Source organism: Aethalodelphis obliquidens, unplaced genomic scaffold (genome assembly GCF_003676395.1).
Source record: "Aethalodelphis obliquidens isolate GAN/ISIS:26980383/991018 unplaced genomic scaffold, ASM367639v1 scaffold23, whole genome shotgun sequence".
NCBI classification, from domain to species: Eukaryota; Metazoa; Chordata; class Mammalia; order Artiodactyla; family Delphinidae; genus Aethalodelphis; species Aethalodelphis obliquidens.
In genome coordinates, this window is record NW_020837967.1 from 3,617,736 (window position 1) to 3,642,109 (window position 24,374).

Here is a 24,374-nt window from a genome sequence, read left to right on the forward strand (position 1 = left end):
GTGGCCTCTCCCGCTGCGGAGCACAGGCTCCGGACGCGCAGGCTCAGTGGCCATGGCTCACGGGCCCAGCCACTCCGCGGCATGTGGGATCTTCCCGGACCGGGGCACGAACCCGTGTCCCCTGCATCAGCAGGCGAACTCTCAACCACTGCGCCACCAGGGAAGCCCTGCTTTCTTTTTTTTTAACAGGATATTTTAAAAATTTTATTTATTTATTTTGTTTGTGGCTGCGTGTGGGCTTTCTCTAGTTGCGGCGAGCGGGGGCTACTCTTCGTCGCGGTGCGCGGGCTTCTCATTGCAGTGGTTTCTCTTGTTACAGAGCACGGGCTCTAGGCGTGCGGGCTTCAGTAGTTGTGGCACGCGGGTTCAGGAGTTGTGGCTCACAGGCTCTAGAGCACAGGCTTAGTAGTTGTGGCGCACAGGCTTAGTTGCTCCACGGCATGTGGGATCTTCCCGGACCAGGGATCGAACCTGTGTCTCCTACATTGGCAGGCGGATTCTTAACCACTGCACCACAAGGGAAGTCCCTCTTTTCTGCTTTAATAAGATTAGGACACGTCTCTGAGTATCTAGCTCATCTGGCAGCGTGGTTGGTGGGTAGAAACTAATTCTAAGTATTTTCCCATGTAAGTAAATCAGGCTTCCGTAGAATATAGCCAAAGAAACTGATGTTCATCGTGCACTTTGTAGCAAGCAGGACCTCGATCCTATGGGCACAAGATGCGACCTCTGCTTTTATAGCTTTGCTCTCTCTCCACAGTTCTTTGGGTTATAGTGGTTGACTTGTTGATGGAGAAATTTATTTTAAACTTTCTTAAAAAGCGTCTGAGTGTCTGGTGCCATACGTACAGATCCTCAGGTAGCCTTTCCCTGCCCTCTGGGAGCATTCCTCTTTGAGGGTGGCTACAAAGTCATACCTAGTAATTTTTTCCACATGATAAAATATGCTGTATTTGACCTACAGCAGCTCCATTATCCATACTTTTGCAGTGTTTTCCATTTCAGACTTAACTGGGAAGATTAGTTTAGCTGACAAGCTAGGTAACCTCTCACATTTTTCTGCCTAACTTTTTTCTTTCTCTGTCCCCCTTGGCTATTATTCTAAAATATAAGGCAGTGGAATGGAACTTCTGATATTAATAACTGAACATCAGCAAGTTAGCAAGACACAGAAATCCAACTCTTTTTTCCATTTTTGAAGTCACTTTATCATTGTGTTATTTTTTCATGGTACCCGGAAGATTTTAAAGCACTTCCACGTACCTTAGTGTCTCCCCCGACACACCCGTCACACAGGTCCAGCAGATATTATTATCAACCTTTATGGATGAGAAACAGCCTGAGTGACTTGTCCAGGCTCAAGGTCACACAACCAGCAGGAGCCGGGTCATTTACACACAGACTTACTTCCCGTTTAGAAATGTTTACGGCTGGTGATCCTGCCCGGCAGCGATCAGCCGCTTACCCATCGGGTACCTAGTAACTTGGCAAGTGAGGCCTCAGCACATCAGAGTACTGTTGCTTTCATCACCATCTCACCTCTGGAAAGTCAGTAGAGGTGTTTCAGAGGCCACTGTGAACTTCAGTAAAGCCCATCAGGTTAGCTGGTAACAGCGGCCCATGCTTTTCCTCAGCACCTACCTGACTTTGGCAAGGACATGTCTCTCAGACCATCTTGGCTAGAGGCAAAGGGTCAGTTATGAGTCGCACAGGTTTCACCTAACAGAGGAATACAAGTCCTTGTATCAGTTTTGATGGTTATGGATCAGTTTTTAAAGATAAAAACTTACAAAAGTCAGCTATCAGGGCTTTAAAAATAATAAACGTAATTGTCTCTGGAGTTAGGAGTTCCCATCCTGACTTTTTCAGCCCTGTGAACTTGGGCAACTGGCTTAGGTGAGGATTAAATGAGATAACATCTGAGACCTGCTTAGTACCATTTCTGGCACATAAGTAAATGCTGAATAAGTGGAGAAGGCGGTGATGGGGATGGCGAGTGTTATTATTCCATTTTGAATCAACCCCTAAAACATAGAAACCTGAATAGAGGCGGCTGCTTCATTGGGCCCTGGTGACTGACCTGTGTGTGACAGGGTGAGTCAGCTGTGGTTCCAGTGTTGAAAAATTATGTCTGCTTCCTGGACATCCTTTTAAATTTTAGCCCTTTGCGCAGCTAGGAAAGGGTAAATCTATTGTAACCTGTGGGATGCCATTGACAAGGAGTAGAAATTGAGATATTAACTTAGACATTAGGACTTCTCTTTTTTCAACCCCACTTAATCCCCCAAGTATCAAGCCATATGAGTAAATGAAAGTAGACGTGAAACTGGGTTGCATATGATCTAAGAATTTTCTTACATACGCACAGAAGACAACAAGAGTAAATCAAAACAAGGCGTATATAAGCTGCCCCAAGAAAACGTCTGCAGTCAGAAGGCCGAGGGCCGTGGTTTCCTTCCTCCGGCTCCTCAGCAGCTCACAGAAGCAACTGTCCTGGACACGGACCTGGATCAGCAAGCAAGGGCATTTTTTTTTTAATTAAAAGAAAAACCTCCCCATATTTACTTTACCTACCTATAAAGTTTTTACCAGTCATACCCACTTTTATCAATACAAGAACCAATAAAGATCCCATTAATTAAACGGGAATCTGCATGGTAGTTAGAAAGAGCCTTGGGCTTTGGAATCAGGCAGATCTGAGGCAGGTGTTTTAGTTCTTTAATCCATAGGCATTTCATCTTTATTTTTCATTTTATTTTATTTTATCTTTTTGGCCGCACCATGCGGCATGCGGGATGTGCCCCGACCAGGGATCGAACCCACACCCCCTGCAGAGGAAGCATGGAATCTTAACCACTGGACCGCCAAGGAATTTCCCAGCATTTCGTCTTTAAAGTGGGATATGATAATCACACTTCTTAAAAAACTGCAGACAGTAATAGTTAACATTTATTGAGTATTTACTGTATGCTAAACACCATATATAAGTTTAGTTCCTTATCACAACTCTATCAGGTAGATACTGTAATTACTGTCACTTTAAGATAAGAATCTGAGGCTTAGGGAGATGAATAAACTTGCCCAGGATCACACACCCAATAAGTGGTTGAACGGGAACCACAGTTTCAACCCGGGCCATCATCAGCTACTATAACTAATGTTCTTAACCACTCTCCTTTCCTACATTTAAATTAAAAATGGATTAAGTGAAATAATTTATGGCACCTGGTTCAGTGATGCCCCCTCAGAAGGAAAAGTCGTTTTTCTAGTAGTGGTAGTAATCCAGCGTATGGCGATTCATGCAGTCTTCTAATTCCCCTTATGGGCAGCTAATGTGCATCAGTCAGGGTTAGGAGTGTGCTCTTTCATCTGTTGCAAGTAGAACCAAAGTAACTTTTTATGGAAAACATACTAAGAGCAACGTGTTAAACGGTCACAAACTTGACCATAATAGCTTTAGCTGTGATAAACCTAATAGAAAATTTCAGAGCAGTTTAAATTTTTGTTATAATTTTGTGTTTGTGTTTGTCAGTGTATGTATTACATGACTTTATTTCAAACCCTGGCTCTTTTTACTTGTGGCATTTTCAGTAAAAAAAATAAATAAGAAAATGTCTCGTTTATGTTAGTGGCATTGAAGGTTCGTATAACCTTGTATAGAAGACAAGCCAAAATCCATCTGTTGAACTTGGAAATATGTCTTTATGCTCTTATTGGAGTATGATCTGAGAAGACCTGGTAGAGTTTCACCCCAAAATGATGACGTCACAGACTGTAGGTAAAAAGGCCCAGTACTGGGCCTTGAAGAGCCTGGGCTTTGGCAGTCAGACTGACCTGGTTTTTGGTCTCAGCTCTGCCACTTCTTAGTTACTCACCAGCCTCTCGTAACCTCTGACCCTCTGCTTCCTTCACTCTCTACCTCCTCCCATTCGACACCGGGAAGAGACCGCGTCATTATAAAGTATGCTTTCCCTCTGTTTAAGAACAATAGTTTTTATACGTGCTCTAAGAATATTTTGGCTTAAAAGGCTTTCTCTTCTGCCTTCTCATAGGAAACACTGAGTGAAGACTAGTTTGTGTCATTTAAGATACATGGACTCTGACAATCCAGTTTCTTTACAGTAACCAAGAATGCTGATGATCAACCCAGAGATAATTGGGATCTGTTTAGAATGGAAAGCTCATACTTCCATAATGGAGCTCCCCCCGCCCCCCCCCCCGCCCCCCATTTTTCTCCTGCTGCCTGATCACTTGTTTTATTTGAGCTAACATTGACAATTGAGTGAGCTAACCTGGTGGTAAATGACATCAGCACACACTTGGTATTTAATGAGTGAGTCCGCTTGGTCCTTGTCAGGCCTGGCCGACCGCTCTGAGGGTGAGACCGTGGCTCCTGTTCCTCAGTTGAGAAAACTGCACAGGGAGGTAGGGTAACTTGCAGACAAGCTGTGACATGACCCAGGCCTGTCTGGTTAAAGCCCGTGGGCTTCTCAGGCCCACGATGGAAGCTGGTGAGGGGGGTGAGAATGGCTCACAATCTAGAGTAAAGGGCCTTCGTGATTTTTAGAAAACTTTAGTCCCTGATCAGCCCATAGTGAGCTCCCGTTCAGCTGCCATATTTTAAAGGACAGGCAGTGGCGGTCCTCAAAGCTTGAATGATTTCAGTCATCAGAACAATTAAAATGTCTCATGTTTCTCCAGTCTATCCCCAAATCCCTTAGCATCTGCCCCGAAATAGTCTTTTATTGAGCTTTAAACAGTTTGTTTTTTAGAGAATGAGAAGTGGTCTTCCCGGTTTGTGCCTTTGACAGAAGGTCTCCATCGTCTTTCCTTTCTATGTAAAGTACTGTTGACTCGTTTCCAGCCTCTTCTCATCAGCTTTCATGATTAACTAGTGAAATGAGGGGTTTTCAGTAAATAAAATAACCCCAGTAAGAAGGGGGAAATATTCCCTGCTGTTTCTTATAACTATTTGTTCCAAGGGGAAGCCAGTAACTTAATGTTTAAGTGAGTATGTTTGAATTTATCAAAGTTTCCTGAAGTCCATCCCCAAGGCTTCAGAGGAATGAACTGAACACTTACTGAAAGCCCGAGTCCTGTTTCATTGTCCTCGCGGGATCCCGCTTGTTATACTTCACCACAACCGTAGATCTTCTGTCTGTTGAATATTTTAAACAGTCTATCAGTGTTAGACTATGTTTCTGAATGGAAATAATGTACAGACCTTCATCGTTAAGAAAGATAACAGGATGGTTACCATTTGTCATAGTTCAGCATCTAAAATATTTGGTTTTTAAATTCCGCTTTTCACCAGTAGTATTTCTGGGTGTTTTTCTGACATATTAGCATAGATAGACATCTGAACTAGTGCTGGCTGAACTTGCTGCCACCCTACCTAGCACACATACATAGGTTTTTGTTTGTTTTTTTTTTAATGAAAGAAGTTTAACATTTAAAAAAATAGGAAGTAAAACTTGGCCAGATTATATTGACAAAGCTGCCCATTACCTTTGCAGAAAGTCCCTGTCAGAAGATAAACTTTAAAGCTGGAATGCATGAAAGAGTTCCAAGATAGAATTTAAATTTAAACTGATTCCTTATAGATAAGCTTTTTAAAAATCCACCTCTTTGCTTCAAGTCAGGATTTTAAAAATAAATTTCCCCTTTAAATCTCTTGAGCGATTTTCATTTTTTGCAAGGCCGCACTGCTGGTGTCCCGGAAAAATGGAGAGTTAGAGCTTTATCAGTTGGTGCCCTGAGGTATGTGGCAAAGAAGCTAAATCCTTGAAGATTAGCAAAAAAAATGCAGCACGTGGCAATAAGGGGCTTATATGACTACTAGTATTAGTTCAGGTGAAAGAAGTATTGCTTATACATAAAACTGGACAAATCCACTGACAATGTATTTTTAGTTAGCTACAAAGGAGTCTTATATTACTGGACTTTGCCTCTTTGGTGAATTGGGAAGCTTAGTAATCCACTGTAAATGCTCTTCTGCGTGCCCCAATTCTCAGCATCGCTCTAAAATACTGTTCTTTTATTTTAACCCTTACAAGCTCTTGTTTCCCCCAGATTTTTGCTTCATGCCATTAAAAGATGGCGGTAAATAATTGAAGTCATTGTCATCTAGTGTGTTGATTGCTGGAACGGACACATGAGAAATTATTTCATGATTGTAGGAAACATCCCTGTGTTTTTATTTGGGTGGGCATTCAGATAAAGTTAACATAAACAAAAGTCTGGTGAGAAATTTTTATTTAGAAACTGTACTTTCTGTATCTACATTGTTAGCATTCTTATTGGTCTTCTTCTATGCTTGCTTGAATTTTATCTTTAAGTTAAATCTGCTTTAACTTCTTTAAGAATGAAATTAAAGTATTTAACTATTTTTAGGTAGGGTTGCAATATGTCCTGGTTTGCCTGGGACAGTCCAGTTTACACCTGTTACATGGTGTAAATAACATAGAGAAAAAAATATATTTTACAGTGTACCCTAGACATCTCACAAGTATATGTCATTCATCATAAAAGACATTGACAAAGAGACTAAATAGCTCCATGCCAGACATCAGCATTACCAGAAAAAAGGACTCAGAAATGTTTGGCAAAGAGTCACGAGTAGTATGGTAGAACAGAGGATGAATTTGGTGCCAGGAGAACTGGATTTCAATCATTTACTTACTAACTTTGTAACTGGCCAAACCACTTAATCTTTCTGAGCCCTTAGTACATGTGAGTAATAATAGCTTCCACACCTACCTTATAGAGTTGTGAAGATCAGATTGGATTATGTATATGGGACACACTTTGTGAAGTGCTATACCGGTAGGTTATAATTATTGTGTAGTGTGGTAATAGCAGTGGACCAAAATACAATGTGAAGCATAATAATAGTGAAGAAGATTTTTTGAAAGTTAGGGCAAACAGCTTTATTTTTTAATAAAGCTTAAGAAAGTATTATTTAAGTGCTTCAATAATAGTATTGTGGGTTGAAGGAACATGGAATATTACTCCCAGTACTCAGGTCAATTAGGAGTGTGTGACCCTAAAATTTTTTAGAATTGAAGAAATATAGGAACTTTATATAATTTTTCATTCTCTGAATAAAAAAAAATTGTATTCAGTCCTAGTTTTGCTATTTTTGTGACCTGAAAACAGAAAAGGAAAAAGAAACAGGAAAGAAAGGAAAAATGGTTGCTTCATGTATGATCAGTTTCTCTGTAAAATGGAAACCATACCCCAACCTGTTTGGTAAAGAACCTAAATGAGAACATCTGGAAAGTAACCAGACACAATGCCTGGCAAACATTAAGTGTTTTATAAATGTTTGTTTTGGATATATTTGTTTATTTTCCCACAGATAACACAGAATGGTGAGAAAAATGTAGAAGCCTTAGTAGTTTACAAAATAGGCTGGACCACTGGTTTTCAGATTTGTTTAGATATGGAACCCTGTGTTCAAAAAAAATAGAGGAGAAAGTGAACACAAAAATTTTCCATGGGTCTTGCTTTGCCCCCTCCCCAGTGACCCTTGACCCCCGAGGCCTTGAGGAAAACCACTGGACTAAGAACTGGGCAAATAAAAGAGACATCTGCCAAAAGTGAGACCATTTAGAGGAGCAGGTTTTCGTGGGGGAGTTGATAAGTTAAGATTTAGATGTAATGAGATGAAATCCTTATAGGATATTTAGCTGAAAATGTTCAGTGGGCAGCATTATGCTTTGGTCTTAGTTCCAATCAGTGCTGGTCTAGAGAGGGAGATTTTGAAGACATGCCATATTGAAAACTTAGGATTGAGGGAATTCCCTGGCGGTTCAGTGGTTAGGACTCGGTGCTGTCACTGCAGGGGGCCCGGGTTCGATCCCTGGTGGGGGAACTAAGATCCCGCAAGCCACATGGCACGGCCAAAAAAAAAAAAAGTTAAAAAAAAACAACAACTTAGGATTGAAACCATGGACATGGATGAGGTCAGTGGAGAAAGTATGGGAGGACGAGAGGAGAGGACTTTGCTAGGGACAGGGAAGGAGCATGATGAAGACCTCAGTGAAGAAACAGACGGGACATTCGGAAAGATTGAGTGTCTAGAAGGAATAGTTTAGTGGCGTGGTTGGGCCAGAAAGTAGAGTGGAGTTGGGTGAGGGATGAAGGAGAAATGGAGAAATGCAGACGATGAAGTGAAGACTAGAAAATGTGAGAGGTCGTCAGTGAGAGGTTGAAGGGGAGGTAAGTTTTTTAAAGGATGGAGTTGAGCGCATTTGAAAGCTAGATGAAAATAATGAGTGGAACTGAGAAGTTGAAGATGCTACAAATAAGGAGGAAGTCTTTCGAAGACTGGAGGAGATGGACCCTAGTGTAATTGTGAATGCAGAGAAGTTTGTAGGGAATTGAAGGAATTCTGCTTAGTGGCCTCAGTATTTTGTCCTGTGGGGTTTGAAGGGCAAAAGAGGAAGGAACTCACGGGATGGGTCTTAAAAGCTGTAAATAATCGCTTCCGATTAATTTTTAAAATATATCTTAAGCACTTATGTGTCAGACCCTACAATAGGCACTGGGAAATAGCAACAGACAGAACAGGCATGGTTTCTGCTCTTAACTAGTTTAGCTGGGAATCCAAATAAGCAGATAGTATTAAAGGCACAGATGAAATTGGAGTTTTGATGGCAGAAGTTTGTACAGTTTTAAATATTTTCTTTGGAATTACTCAGTGCCCTAGAGAATGATTTTAGATTGGTCCTGGACGAATGGTGAAATGACCGAGAGGCAAGGGAGTTGAGGGTGCTTGCAGGATAAGTGGTTCATTCCACAGACATTGGTTGAGTACCTCCTGCGTACCATGCACTGTTCAAGAGAATGATAGAAGTCATCGATCTTGATGTGACGGTGGGATTTAAAAAAAAAAAAACAATTCAGGAAGGGGACAGGTAAAAACATAAGAAGAAAAATGATAGATTTGATCAATGGCAATATATTGATTATATGATATACTATACTGAGCACTACGTTATAAATTCCTTCCCCTTTAGAACCACTGCACTGTTCTGTTATGATTTAACTCTTGAGCTTGAAATATATAAATGAGTGGTTTGCACTAGTTGTCACAGTGACTAGCAGTGTCCTACTGGCATGTAAGGATGTTAAACATGTGGCCGTGCCTGGGACCACCAAGGAACCATCCCACCAAAAATGCTGGAAGACTGTGATGTAGATAATAATTTGAACTGCACATCTCTTGTTCATTCAAAATGTCAATTGTTCTATATAGGATCTTCAAGCCAGCAATTGTGGAGAATCCCTTTAACACCATACTCAATTTGTGTATTCCCTTTCTGATTATTAGCTCAAATATTTGTGAGATCTTCAACTTATTCAGCAGTTATTGCCTTTGCCATAAATCCTTTCTAAATAAATATGTTTTGTCTTGTACAATATTTTAGATCATTTTTCTACTAGCCAAAAAATGGAACAGTTCAGTGCTGTAATTACACTTAGTGTGTTGGTTTTCTTTTATGACATTGTAAACATGAGATGAGTCTAATGTTTTTCAAGACCCATTAATAGATTCATTTTATCTTATAGTGAAGCTATGACTGCATTTTTTTCTGTTTTTGTTAAGTCTGGCAGTTACTTAAACGTTCCACTGAATGACCCAGGTAACAGTTTCTGTTTAAAAATTCTAACAATAAAATCCAAGAAATTAGTCAAAACTAAGAAAATGCAGAAATAACTCCCATATTTACTAGTGTTTAAAGTTTATGGAATTTTCCATGTTGCCTGGTAGCCTTCAGTTGTTGGGAAACGAAAACAAAATAGCCCAGTTTATCTTTACATCTAGCATTTTAGGCACATTTGAAACTTAAAGGCTTATCAAGTTTGTGGAGATGAGGAAGTAGGAGAAAAGGGAGGAGGTACTTTTGTTGAAAGAAAAGTATTTGACTCTAACGTAATATCTTCAACAGATAAAAGTGGAGCCAGTGGTCCCAGCCCCAAGCCCAGTGATCCCCAGATTGACTCTCCGAGTTGGAGCTGGCCAAGACAAAATGTAAGTACAGACGTTTCCAGTTAGAGTGCAACAGATGGAACTTAACCTTCACTACTCTTTCCTAGTGGACTTAATTCTATAGACCTTTTCCCAGTGTGAATATATAGTAGGGTCAAGCTGTATTTTGAAAAGTCTTCATTTTCAAATTTTTATTGGTTTCTTCCTCAGAGTTAATGCTTATTGCTTTATTCAACATATAGGATCCTTTGTATTTTGGGGGGTTTTTTTCTGGCACTTTTTCTCTTTTGTAAAGACTAGCACAGGACATTGTTTCTGCATAGTTTGTAAGGCTCTGGTTATCTGAAAAATAAGAAACTATGTATTGAATGGACTGACTACCATGTTACGCCCAGGTGGATGTAATGTTAAACCTTTTCAAGTGTGTGTTCTCTGTCACCAGGACAAAGAATGAAGATCCTTTTCTTGCTCAGATGGCACATGGTTTTATTCTGTGCATATAAAACAAGGATACTGCCAAAGGCTTGGTGAAACAGTAAATAATAGTAACTGAAGTCTGAATTGTCTGCTCTTTTTTTTTTTTAAGAGAGAACTGGAAATGTAAACCCCATGTTTACTGTTTATTTTCTTAATTTTCACGGAATCATCACATCCACCCACCCTTCTTCAAAGTAAATTAGTTGGCTATGTTTCTTTTATTCATTTTGAGGGTATGAATTAAGGCCTACAATGCTATTATATGATCCTAATAGGGTAATGAAGCATTGATTTTTTTTTGTAAATCATGTTGAAAATCATTCTTCTAAAAATCATATTATACATCATTTAAATGAATTTTACAAGCTCAAAGTACAAGTTTACAACCTTACTTTTTACCAGTAAGCCTGAAAATGGATTAGTTTACATTGCAAACAATCAAATATTACGTAGAAAATAGGCTTACAAGGCATTTAACTTTCATTCAATTTTTAGCCATAAAAATGAAAGTAGTAGCCATGAACTTATTTATTTAGTAGGTACAGTAGACAACAGGAAATTTGCTTTACATTCTCCTGGTTTGTTCCATCTTAAAGTTTGTGTGTAGCGTGTATTTTATGCAGCCGCTGCTTCTGTTAGTTCTAAGTGTAATACAACGAAAAATCCCAGCATTATTCTGATGAGAAATTTTAGTAACATCCTTCTCCCTCAACCATCAGAGGACAGAGGGCTAGTTAACAAAGAGACCCAACCAAAATAACTGTACCTACCATCTCCTTGGAAATCCTGTACTTGGGTTCACTACTGTAAAGGGAAGATGTTCTTATTTATCATTGGACAACTACTTTTCTCCTACCCGTTCATATTTATTACAGTTTTCTCATAACTCACCATTACTTCATCTTTCCTTTCACACAGAAGTTTGGCTTGCTTATTCCTTTAGAGAAATAAGGTTTGTAAAAAGGCACTGATAGTAATATTCATCTCATCTACCCTTAAGCGTCTTTCAGTTATTCTGTCGAGTAATTTCTTTTCGTCTCGATAAATCACTCATATACCTAAGATATTGGAAGATGTGAGAAATAGATCCTATGACTCTGGAACAAAATGTTCAGTATTACGGAAATTATAGTACCCAGACATTCTAGACAAATTGTCCTTGAAAGTATAACTTTATGTAACATGTAAACTTTCTGACATTTAGGTAAATAACTCCCATATCATATGAATAGTCAATCACTTGACCAGAGTCAGACACGAGGAAATACTTATAATGAGCAAAGGAATAACTTAAGTGAAATATATTACATTTTAAACTTAAAAAGAGAGAGAAAAAGAGGCCCAAGTCACATAGCAATAGGATTTTATATAAAATATAAGTTAATGATAAGGGTTGGTTTTTTTTTTAACTTGTTTGTTTTCTGTTTTTTTTGTTTTAAATCTAAATCAGGGGTCAGCAAACTATGGCTGTGGGCCAGTCCATCCCACTGTCTGTTTTTTATGACTCACAAGCCAAGAATGTTTGAAAAAAAATTAAAAGAAGGATAACATTTTATGAACATGAAAATTATATGAAATTAAAAATAATCTTTTATTGTCATAGCATAAGGATACATGGCTTATTCCTTGGCAGTAATAATGGAAAAGAGATGGTAGATTTATATAAATGTGCCTTTACTTAGTTTGTATACAGCCGGGGGCGTGTAATGATGCTCTTTTGAAGTGGAATTAATGAGCAGACTCGCATTCAAATGGAGGAGTTTGAATAGTCTATGGGGAGGGGTTGTCTACTGCTAAAGAACAGGCAGAGAATAGTCTTTTGAAACTACAGGAAAAAGAAAAAGCTTTACAGCGTTCAAATTTTACACTCTCGTTGGAAGATCTTTAAGACAATATTTAGTTTCTAAATCTTATAAAGAAATTATGCCTTTGACCCGTGATCCAGGAAGGTACTCTGAGGTTAGATTATTTCCTCTATTCTCTATTATTGTCCCTTGAAGCCAGACAGAGGGCCCTTGTTTTCCGCTTCATTTAACGTGCCTGGAAACTGGATTCTAAAGGGTCTGTGGTCAGTCCAGTGCCTCCTTCTGATAGTGTTAAAACTCAGGGTGACTTTACAAGGACCTCAAATTCCTTCAGAAGGTCTCCCAGTAATGGGGACCCAGAGTTCCTGTTAGTCTGTATTGAAGATGAAACTAGAATACTAACCCTGAAGTTACAATCTCAACATCCGTAGTTTGTGGGGGTGATATGAATGGGGAGAAACAATACATTCAAATAAATCATTAAATAACTGAGTCTGGCCCAACAGTCAAGTTTTGCCTTGATGCCGAGAAAGCAGGTAGGTTTCAGCTTGGCCGGGAGCAGCACCTGGAGCCATATTGATCAGGATTTTGAGGTCTCACTGGACTTGGTGACAGAGAGTACAGTGCGTGTAATGCCCACTATGGGATGGGCAAGTGGCAGCACAGTCGCCATGTTATTTGTTATCCCAGTCTTACCATCCCTTTATTTTGAGCAAGTGTGGGAAAATTGGGCTAACTTTCGGCATTTGTTCATTTATTTATTTCTATGAAGGATATAAATAGAGCAGAGTAACGTGAGGAAGGAAGTACCTTAGTGTGGGACTGTTTAGATAGGATTGTTGGGAGAGACATGGCAGAACATTAAATGTGTGGTTATATTTATAAAGCTCAAAATTCTGTTAAAGGAGCTTCTCATTAAAAAAGATAACTTTAGGTATTGGTAAAGTATTAAGAAAAAAGGTCAAGGTTTGTAAAGATTTGGGGGTGAATAATGGTAGTGCTTAGGGGGTTAAGCGTTCTTTCCCCCTCACATTTCTCAAATGTATCTAATGCTGTCATCTCCCTGGCACTGGGGAGGCAGCTCTGTCCTTTTCTCCATCTGTTCCTTGGCTCTTCCGAGGGTGGAGTGGCTCTCCCGCCAGGGAGCTTTGGTCTGGTCAGTAGGGTTACTGTATTGGAGAAGTTGGGAACTGGTCCTGCTCTCAGGACACTGCTGCCCTTATTCAGTGAGCTCACCAGGGAGGGGATAATGAATTGGGCTCCTCCAAAAATCCAGTAAGGCTCAGTTATTGTTCCAGTTAGATACTGTATTTGATCAAGTGACACAGAATCATTTATGGTACCTTTCATGAAAACAATATCATTATCAGTAATAATCCTACATTTTCTTTTGGCTGAGAGGTCACGAGAAGTATTCTCTTTCACAAGTTTAATCCTTTTCCCAAAATATGCAAATTATGCTGGGATATTTTTCAATGACCACTTTACTGCTGGAAATTACAGTTTTCTTTCTGCTAACATTTTATCACCACAGCTATGAGTATTATAATACTCATGGTATTATGTATTTCTTATAATTCAGGAAATTCTTTCATTAATCAAACCTCTTTTAACAGAGGTGCTGAAAATTGGACGCTTTTTTTTTTCATGTAAGTAATTCAGTTTTTTTATTGCAGTTTATAGAGTTTAGTTTATGCCTGGGAGGAGGCTTCTTAATACTTGTAATTTCTAAATTATATATGCTATAAAAATGGGAGCTAAAACTTTGCTCATTAATCTTGAAAAATAACGTTCAACCTTTAAAAATGTAAAATATGTACAGGTATTTGTTGTCTTTTTTGTGATCCAAACTTTTCTGATTAACTATTGTTGATAGGACAGCCAGAAATAGAGGGTACCATGGGCAATTACAAAAATAACTATTTAAAATATTTTTAAAGAAAGTAAGCGTTTTATATTTTTATGTAGCCACATTTCACTGAAAGACATATAATAGGTGAAATGTGTATAGTGGTGTTTTAGTGACAAGTTCTTTAGAAAAATAATAGCAAATGATTTTTATCTCACTTTTTACATTTCTTCTTACACTTAAAATGTCGTTTATTCATATGTAGACTTTTTTCCAGTCTAAACAAATTTAAGGGTGACTTAAAGAGAGAACATAAAGATACTAGAAAATACTAGGAAACCAAGGCCAAGGAGAGGAAAAAGAAGCAAATGACTGCACATCAAATATGATTATGGCTTCCTGGCAATAAGTGCAGAGTGAAATGCAGTTTTAAAAAGGAAGGTACCTCCTAGTTTCTCAGGAGAGACAGAGTTTTTGAAGACACTAAATTTGAAATTTTATTTCCATAAGGAACCAGATGGCAAGAATACCTTTTTTTTATTTGACTGTTTCTTACACCAACCCCTGATCCAAGGATGTAACATAGACGCACACTCAGTGAAGGTGCCTCTATAAGGAGTCTTCCCTTCCCTAGTTGAAACACTTTCTCTTTGTATTAGTCAGGACTGTTGGTTACAAGTAGCAGAAACCCTAATCAAACTAGCTCAAAGAAATTGGCTTTAGGCAAAGTGGTAACAAGGGTTCAAAAAGTGTCATTAAGACTCTGTTCACTTTCTTTTTCTCTGTCTAACCTCTGTGTGGTGGCAAAGATGGTACAGATTGCTCTTGGCTGGTGTGGTTCTTAGTGCTCACAGGCTGAACTGCCCACCCCGCCTTTCACAGCATCTGCTGTGGGTTCCCATCTAGGAACCAGCCCCAGTGGGAGGGGGGAGAGCCCTGTTAGAAGGGGAAATGTTAGGTTCCAGAAGGAAAGAAGGACTCTCCTACCAGAATAAGGGATGAGGGGCAGGCAAAAACAATTGATATATTTTTATTTTATTTAGGGAAAGGCAATCAGATTCATATTTTTATAAAAGTATACTGAAGAGGCAGGGCAAGGAAGCTTATTGGTTAAAAAAAAAGATCCTTTAGAAATAAAGTTTAAGAACATTTCAGACCATCATCCTGTCAGATTTGGAAGGCCTTTTGTTCTTCTATTTTTAATTTGTTTCCCTACGGATAAAACTGTCTGCTTTGATTTTTTTTAAAAAAAAGAGAGAGAGAGAGAGAGAAAGATTGAAAAGTGTTGATAGTTTTCTTTGTTTTGCCCTGGTTAACTTGCCACTGATACTGAAACATTTCATAGGTTATTTTGCTTATATTAGAAGCTAACTAACAAGAACAGTGACCCACCCCCCAAAAAAATAAATAAGAATAAAAATCTTGAGTGACTGTATTTAAAATTTATGGCAAATGACTTGTTTTTAATGCTAGTGAAAGATGGTAACATTACAAATGAAACTTCCTAGCAGCTGAACAATGAGAACACAAATTGTGGGTGGTATACATTATTCTTGCTAACTTTTATACTTATAAATTCAACAGACCCAAACCCATATATCTCAGTTATAATTCCAAGAGGAAGCAGGTGGTTAAATTTTTTCTTACTCGGGTCTTCAGCCCTTTTCTGATTTTTCCAGACTAGGATATCTTAACCTCCGTATATCACTCTCTCATTTTTACTGAGCTAAAGTTATGATGGAATCCCCAAGTTTAATTTCTTCCTCTGGAACATGATAGTTTGTTGATTAACACCAAAGATGCAGTGTATTCAAGAGAATAAAATAGTATGCTGTCAGAAAAACTGGCTTTAGGTTTTGGGAAATGTTTTTACTACCCAGTAAAACAACTGGAAAGATTATAATCAAAGCATTTCCATCTTACTTGTAAACAATTACAGCAGTCCTTACACGGATGCCACATTACAAGACTGGGGAAAATTTACTGGATTCCATTCTAATGCAATTAGAGCTAATTTTGTTCTTTAAATGAATAAAAGGTCAACTAGTAAATCTAGCTTATCTTGAGTCCAGACTTCAATAAATTGTTTTATTTAATTTGTTGTAAAAGATCTTATCCTTAATGGGTCTAGGTCTTATTAGTTCACTTAGGTTTTAAAATATTTATGACCACCTTTTTAGATATGATTTGAATGATAGTTGGAAAGTTTCTCCCTGCAGTGTTATCAAGGCCCAAGATCACTAATTGAGTGAATATAGGAAGGTACTTAAGATTTGTTATCTAGACAAAGCTGATGCGGACTTCCAGAATTTAAATGTTCTTCAACCTGTGACAGGCAGAGGTAATTTAGCTATATCATGGTAACCTTTTGGATACTATCTGACTATAATTTCCCCTAAAGATCAAACTACTCACACTTCTAGTGTTTAAAGAGAATGTATACCTACTGATGAGAACACTCTTACTATTACTGACAGCAACACAGAAAATTTAAATTCTTTGCATTCTGTTGTTCCCTGTCTTTTTAGGGGCTATAACATTAAAATACTTACATAGAAACTTTAGAGGCGTAGTGTGATGCTTCTTCCTTCCTGTTGCCACTCCAGCCTTTGTAGCTCGTGAGATGGAAATTTGTGTCACTGCCCGACCTCTGTGATTTAGAACGGGGGTCCCCAACCCCCAGGCCGCGGACCGGTACCAGTCCATGGCCTGTTAGGAGCTGGGCCGCACAGCACGAGGTGAGCAGCGGGCGAGTGAGTGAAACCCCATCTGCCACCCCCTGTCGCTTGAACCAGCCCCCTCAACCTGCCCCCCACCCCCGTCTGTGGAAAAATTGTCTTCCACAAAACCAGTCCCTGGTGCCAAAAAGGTTGGGAACCGCTCATTTAGAATATTGCAGCCTTTTTCAAATGTGGCTGCCGTAGTCTGAACACATGGGTTGGGTTGAGGGACATGTCACCGTGGGGACTGACTAGCCGCGTTACCCCATTTGGATTTACTCTTCTGGGTTCCAGAGCTGCATCTGTCCTCATGGCTTGTCCTCCAGGGTCCAGCAAGGAGCCCAGCATCCCTCCTGATCTTCAGGACCAGCTCCTTCTCCATCCCTGCCTTTCCTGACCCCGCCCTCTTCCCCCCACCCCAGAAGTTCTTTCCCTTCCTTATCTTTTCTCCTCTGTATCTTTCTCTCCTTCCTTCTGGTATCTTCCCTTCAGCCTTGGGTTCTACCATCCTAAACCTTCCCACCTTCACCAGCCTCCCCCTCTAGATGAGGGAAAGGCCATGTAACTTCCTCTTTTCATTCTCGCTTCTCAAATCATATTCCTTGTATGTACTTTGCTCCAATTTTTTTTTCCAGCTTTATTCCTAAACTCCCTATGCTCTGGTTTCTGCCCTGGAGACTTTCCTGAAGCTTCCCATTAAGATGATTAAATGCATCCCAAGGCGGTGCTGCAGGCCTGTGACTTCATCCTTCCTGCTTCTCAGATACCGTTGTTCCCACCAAGCCCTTTATGAAACTTCTATTCCTTGGTACTCTCTATTCTTGGTACTACGTGCATCTGATTCTCTTTCTCCATCATTGCTTCTATCTTTCTTTGATCACTTTTTCTTTCTCTTCTTGCCCTTGGCCTACTACTCCCTAAAGTTTCTTTTTCACTCTTTTCAAAATTAGGTGATGATGATTCCCAAATCTTTACTTCCAGCTCAGATTTCTCCCCAAAATGCAGACTAATCTGCCCAGTTACCTGTTAGAAAGTCTGGAAAGACCAGAGGCACCTCAAACATGGCCTTTCCAAATTGAACACACCATTATTTCCCCAACCTTGTACTCCTAATGCTTTTTATTTGTTGATGATGAGATCAGAGCCTCCATTTTCAAGCTGTCTTAGTTTCTAGAGTAACTTGAAATTAGACAAATACACTCTGGCTGGGAGAATTGGGAGATTTTATTTATGTCATATCACCAGATGGGATATCTGAAAATTAAGACATGAATGTCTCCCAGCTCCAAAAGTGTTGTTTTGAACAAAACTTAAGGAAAGAGAAAGACCCTTTCCTGTGAGGTCTCCTTTGAATGTCGCCTGAACTCTTATACCTCCCAGTCACCATCTTCAAATTTGGGTCCTTCCTCCTTGTCTAGACTCAAGTAGTCATCAGCACCAGAGGAGGAAAGATGTTGATGCCTATTCACAGGCCTCTGGAACTGCCCCCCGCCCCCCCCCCCCCCCGCAACACCAGGCAAAGATGCCTTTGGCTTGGAAACACAAATGCCCTTAGCTACTGGGCTATTTTGCCTCCTAGAGAGAATAACTATTTTGCCTCCTAGAGAGAATAGCTATTTTGCCTCCTAGAGAGAATAACAGATTTTTCAGTTTTCCACTTTTCAAATCGAGTGCCCAGTGCCGATCACCCTATACCCATCTGAGCTCTAAGCTCTACCCTCTAACTGTAAAAGCTCCAGCATCACAGAAACCCAAGGCAGGGGGATACCTCCCTCCCTTACTCCCAACCCCTCACCCACCCAACAGCCAACCAGTCCCAGCCCCTCCCCGCCTTACCGACAATATTTGTCAATTCCTTACCCTCTTCTCCTTTCCTGCTGCCTCTCAGAACTGTTCTCCATACTTAGTCCTTCCAGAGCAATCTGTCCAGAACGCTTGTGCTTTATACGTTGTGGCGCTTCCAAACTGCTTGTGGTTTCCCATGCAGAACAGGATGCCTTGCATCTTCATTCCTTTTCTCAGGTTGTCCCATCTGCCTCAAATGCCTCCACCCCCCTGCCTCTTCATGGGAGTCACTCGTATTCATCTTTTAAAACTGTCAGTTGTCATTAGGGAAAGTGATCACAGCCCACCTTCCCACCCCTACCCCAGGCTAGCCATCCTTCTGCCAAGTGCCCAGAATACACTGTTTTCATCCAAATTGTTCAACTTCGTATGCTTTATCGATCTACCTTTATGTGACTGTCTTCCCCCGTTTCTTGGAAATTGAGGGTGTGCCCCATTCACCTTGAACCCAGCCACCCAAGGGTAGGAGACGTAGTAGACGGGTGATAAATATTTGTTGAGATGAATTCACGGACTGAAACAGTCTCTCATCTGTTGAACCATAGCACTGATTTTCACTCTGTTTGAACAAGCTTTCATAGATTTGAAGTGGCATCAAAATAAAGTTTAATTGAGTTACTTTTCCAGAATGGCTGTAACATTAGGAATTGGTTTTATCAAGTAAAAACCCCTTAAGTGGGCCCGTGAGCCATGGCCGCTGACCCTGCGCGTCCGGAGCCTGTGCTCCGCAACGGGAGAGGCCACAACAGTGAGAGGCCCGCGTACCGCAAAAAAAAAAAAAACCCTTAAGTAAGAGGGCTGAAGGGGATAGAGGAAGCTTACTCTTAGCCCTGGAGTACAATGGGAAGGCTACGTTTGGTCTTGAAATCTTCTGTCAGAGATTGCTTCTCCTTCCTAGACTGTGACTCTTGGTATTCTGCCTAACTTTAGAGGTCCTTTGAATAATAAGAGGATGCTGAAAATAAGTTGCTTAAAGGAATTGGAAGATCCTACAGATGGAGTGACTAAGTTTCCAAATGTGTTTTATTAAATAATGTAAAGTTGGTCATTCTGTAGTCTATGTAAAAGGGAAATGTGGATTTTTTTAAAGACTTGCATTATCTATCTAGTAACAGATGCACCTCTCATATACTCTGGATAGATGAAAAATGACACCCCTCAATATGAATCTACTTTTCTTTGAATCTGGGAGTAGCTTTTCTCCCAGAGCACACTCACTGATTGCCCATCTTTGGCTCTCTATGCCGTATGTACTTAGGATTTTAATCAATTACTTCTGCTTCTTTAGTCCACAAATGTGAAAAAACATATATGTGTGTGTATACATCTCTGTATACATCACATGCTATAAGTATATATATATATTTTTCCATGCTATTTACTGAGGAAGATAAAAATTCATGTAAAGCATGGTGATTTTTGGTGAAGACACAGCAGCTATTATCAAATTTTAATATATTTTGAAGTAGTAGTGTTGGGTTTTCCAAGCATGACTTCAGTAATAACTGAATATTATAACACTACAGTGAGATACAAATCTTAATCACAATCCTGTTCATTTTTCAGGTTCACTGAATATCATCTTACTGCTTTTAATGTTTTCAAATAACTGGGATGTTATTTAATCCTAAAATGAATGAATGAATGAGTGAAGGTTTATCTTTTATGGTTAACTTGCAACTTTAGCATATGTTCATGTAAAAGCATCTCATCCTCCTCTGTAGACTCCAGGCTCAGAGAGTATTAAAAGTGAAGTTTCGGGGCTTCCCTGGTGGCGCAGTGGTTGAGAGTCCGCCTGCCGATGCAGGGGACACGGGTTCGTGCCCCGGTCCGGGAAGATACCACATGCCGCGGAGCGGCTGGGCCCGTGAGCCATGGCCGCTGAGCCTGTGCGTCCGGAGCCTGTGCTCCGCAACGGGAGAGGCCACAACAGTGAGAGGCCTGCGTACCGCAAAAAAAAAAAAAAAAAAAAAAAAGTGAAGTTTCATCAGTGTTGAATGTTCAGTTTCATTTGGTTTTGCTTTTTCCTACTAAATGTACCCTTTCTTTGCTGGAGAGAAGCAGAAGCTTTTCTAAAATCACAAAATCTTTTAGAAGTTCTGACTCCAGGGAATTTGGTTTTTGAAAAGAACCCTGACAGTGCTCTAGACAACACCCTCATGGTTTTACATTTTTTAAAAATTGTTTTGCATTTGAAAAATACTAATTTTGATTATATACATAGTAAAACTGTGTCGAAGGAGATACACTTGTGCAAATGGTAAATTTGAATCAGATGTTGGTTCTTCTCTCAGGAACGTAGATGTAAACAATCATAATAGAGGTAGAAAGTGTTCAAGTCTATAAGAGATACATCTCAGATGATACAGAAGTTCAAGGTGATTGCTTCCAGCAAGGAAGGATCAGAAAAGACTTGGGTGGAGCAGAGTCTGAGGAGGTCCAAAGTGCTGACCTCCTAAAGTCACCTGAAATAATTCTGTGTGTGTGGTTGTGTCACCAACAAGATATGCATTGAGGTTCCTTCCTTTCCATTTATTTTTGACTTGTAGGCAATTTTATAAATTTAATTTTCTGAATATGTAAGACATTTACTTGCCCCCAAAGTTGAAACTACGTAATATGTTCAGAGACGTCTTGCTTTCTGCCCTTTCCCTCTACCTTTATCCTCCTCGACCTATAGCTTACCATCTCTATTTCTTTTCTTAAATTATCCTTTTGTATATCTATTTGCAAAAATGAAGAAGTATGCATTATTTATTATTTATCTAAGTATTCATGCCCTTTTAGGGTATTTTACAGATTTTGAACATTTGACAATAGAAGTCTAATCATTTGGGTATCTTCTTTGGAAATGAAGATTCTACAGTGGCTATATTTTCCTCTAATTACTTCATGCAATCTGTTTCATTTTTCAAATAGGTCATGCCTGAATTAAAAGACAAAATGTTTGCTACTTGGTATGTACTTGGGCTATGACAAGATAAGATGATGTAAATATTCAAGAGGCAAGCCATGAGCTTGAGGAATTAAATCCATTTACAGTTATGTGCTAATTATATGAATGCTGAAAGTCGAGCTGTGAGGATCAAGAAGAATAAGGATAATGATTGATTTGAAGAATCAACATAGCACTGATTCTCATAATTGTCTTTGTTATTTGTTCCTTTTGATCACATGTGAAATATGGAAATGACTGTGTTACACTTTGGCATTTTAAGTACCGATGCTCTAAAATATAATTTCTCCTAAATTCTGAATATTTGTTTAGGTACCTAAATGTGATAAATTAAATACTTGGTATATTAATTTTATATTCCCACATATAACAAATGACCCCAAAACTCGGCAGCTAAAGCAATAAACGTGCTACTTCCTAGTTTCCCGTGGGTCAGGAATTCGGGTGGTCCTGACTCCAGCCTCTGTCAGGCTGCTGCCCAGGGCTTCAGTCACTGTAAGGCCTCACCAGGGCTGGGGAATGCAATGCGGGCTCACACATGGCTGTTGGCAGGAGGCCTCAGTTACTGGTCACATGGGTCTCGTCCTAAGGCAGCTGCAGTGTCCTCATGACTTAGCTTCTGAGTTCCGCAGAGCAACTGATCCAAAAGAGAGCAAGGCAGAAGCTGCAGTGTCTCTTATGACCTAGCTCGGATGTCACACACAGTTGTTTTCATGATATCCTGTTAGCTGTCCAAGTCAGAGCCCACCCAGGCTGCGAGGATGCTCCACCAGGGTGGGAGGAGGCTGCCTGACATGCTTGGGCTTAGTATTTCCGGGACTTTTACAAGAAAAGTAAGAGAGCAAAACTGTGACGTTCTAGATAACCACAGACACAATGATCCAGTTTTATAGTAATATATAGTGAAATCTTAGTTTACAATACAACATGGGAATCTGTTTCCTGTGTATCTCAAAAGGTGCATGGTATTTCTGAGATTGATCAAAGTTCTAAATCTGAAGAAGAAAATCAAGTTGTGGCTTGAATGTGTGTGTGTGTGTGTGTGTACGTATATATATATTTTTTTAATCAAAGTGGGTTTTCTCCCAGACATCAAAGAACTTCCCTGTTGAGAAGTTTATTAACATTCATGGAGGTGCTTACAGTAGTCTTTACCTATGGCATCGTTTTGTCACCATTTAAAAATGGCTGTTGGCTTTTGAGGCAAGTAAGTGAGCCACGTGAGGGAACTTTTGAACTCTGTGCAGCTCAGTAGCCAGTCATACGGACTTTGATAACTTTGATGGCCGGCTTCACAGTGTTTGCACACAATTGCTGACTAATGAGGATCATTAAACTCCCCATGTAGACGTATCCAAATGGTGTTTTGCCTCTAACCTCCGAGCCTCTGTGTGGCTGGAGAGGTGAGGACGGGCCCTTTGTTGACTTGTCAAGCTGTTGAGTTTGCATTACAGGCCAGGCAGCGCATGACCCACTCTATTTATTTCAGTGTTTTGTGCTGGGGAAACAGGTAAAGAAATCCTGCCAAAAATCCTCCTTCTGCATGTTTTTATGAATAACACCAGTGTTTATAGCAGCTAGAGCCCTCTGATCAAATCCTCCAAAAGATGTAATGTTAGCAGCATGGAGCCATTGTGGGACCCAGCTGTGGGCGGTGTTGGTTACTCTGAAGACATTGCTAATTCAACAGAGAGCTCTGGAGGAGAGCTTACTATTGCAGTTAAAGAGGAGGGAAAGTGCCACTAACGGAAAGAAGTACAGAGAAAGTGCTGTTTAGAAGTAGGAAACAATAAAGATCGGTGGTGGAGGCCAATAGGAACCCAAAATTATTTTTACAATGATCATATTAGGTTGAGTAATGATAGCTTATCTCACAAGTGATGAGAAATTATATCATGTGATACTGTTTATGTATTTTTTCTGTAATGTTCAAAAGTAAAGAGATAATAAAAGAATTGTTCTCAAAACTGTGCCTCCAGTTACCACAAAAGCAACTGAGCAGCTAGAATCAAATAACTTTCAAACTCTGTGAATTTTCTGGTGAAATTCAAAAGAGTTGGGAACGACAATTCACTTTAGAGCCCATATAATACCAATCTAACCTCTTGGAAGCAGAAAATTAGGACATGTTTTGTCTCATCAGCACTGAGTTACCCACTTTTATTTTTTTTCCTTTTGCTACTCAGAAAATTTGAATGAGAAATGTAAGTATATAAATCAATACATAGCAAATTTAAAGGGGAAATTTAATTGAACTGGAGGAATATTGGGCATTTTGGAAGGATTACCTTTATTATGAGTTATTTTCATTAAAAGACTATTTCTCTGAGTTGAAAAATAAGATTTGTACAAGTAGGTATTTCTGAGATTTCAGGTACTGCCCCCATAAATTGATCAACAGTTTGTTTACGTCCATTGGCTGCACTGCTAATGCTAAACCATTTTCATGGGCACCATCCACAGACCTTGTAGGAAAGGGAAAAATCTAAGAAGAATAGAAAGAGAATGAAACGGGATTGAGAAAGAGTCAGGCAAGGCAAATAATATTCATTATGGGTTTGGTATAGCTTAAAACAACCTAAAAGCATTTCACATAAAATAATGAAACCTTCATGATGTGTTTGTACCTTGCATTGGTGTCGTGATCATTCTTGGTCTAAGAATGAGTAGACAGATGAGGAATTAGAATCCATGTTGACAAATAGAAATCTCAGTGGTCTTGGGA

At 39.6% G+C, this 24,374-nt stretch overlaps 1 protein-coding gene across 2 annotated transcripts in view; it reads left to right on the forward strand.

The window, feature by feature from the left end:
* The window catches only part of TAF3 (TATA-box binding protein associated factor 3), a 151,602-nt gene that overhangs the window by 116,212 nt on the left and 11,016 nt on the right, over nt 1-24,374 (forward strand). For both annotated transcript variants that reach the window (XM_027121586.1, XM_027121587.1), the window contains one exon: nt 9,957-10,039. In XM_027121586.1, coding sequence (XP_026977387.1) covers nt 9,957-10,039 — 83 coding nt within the window. The remainder of the gene's footprint in view (nt 1-9,956; nt 10,040-24,374) is intronic.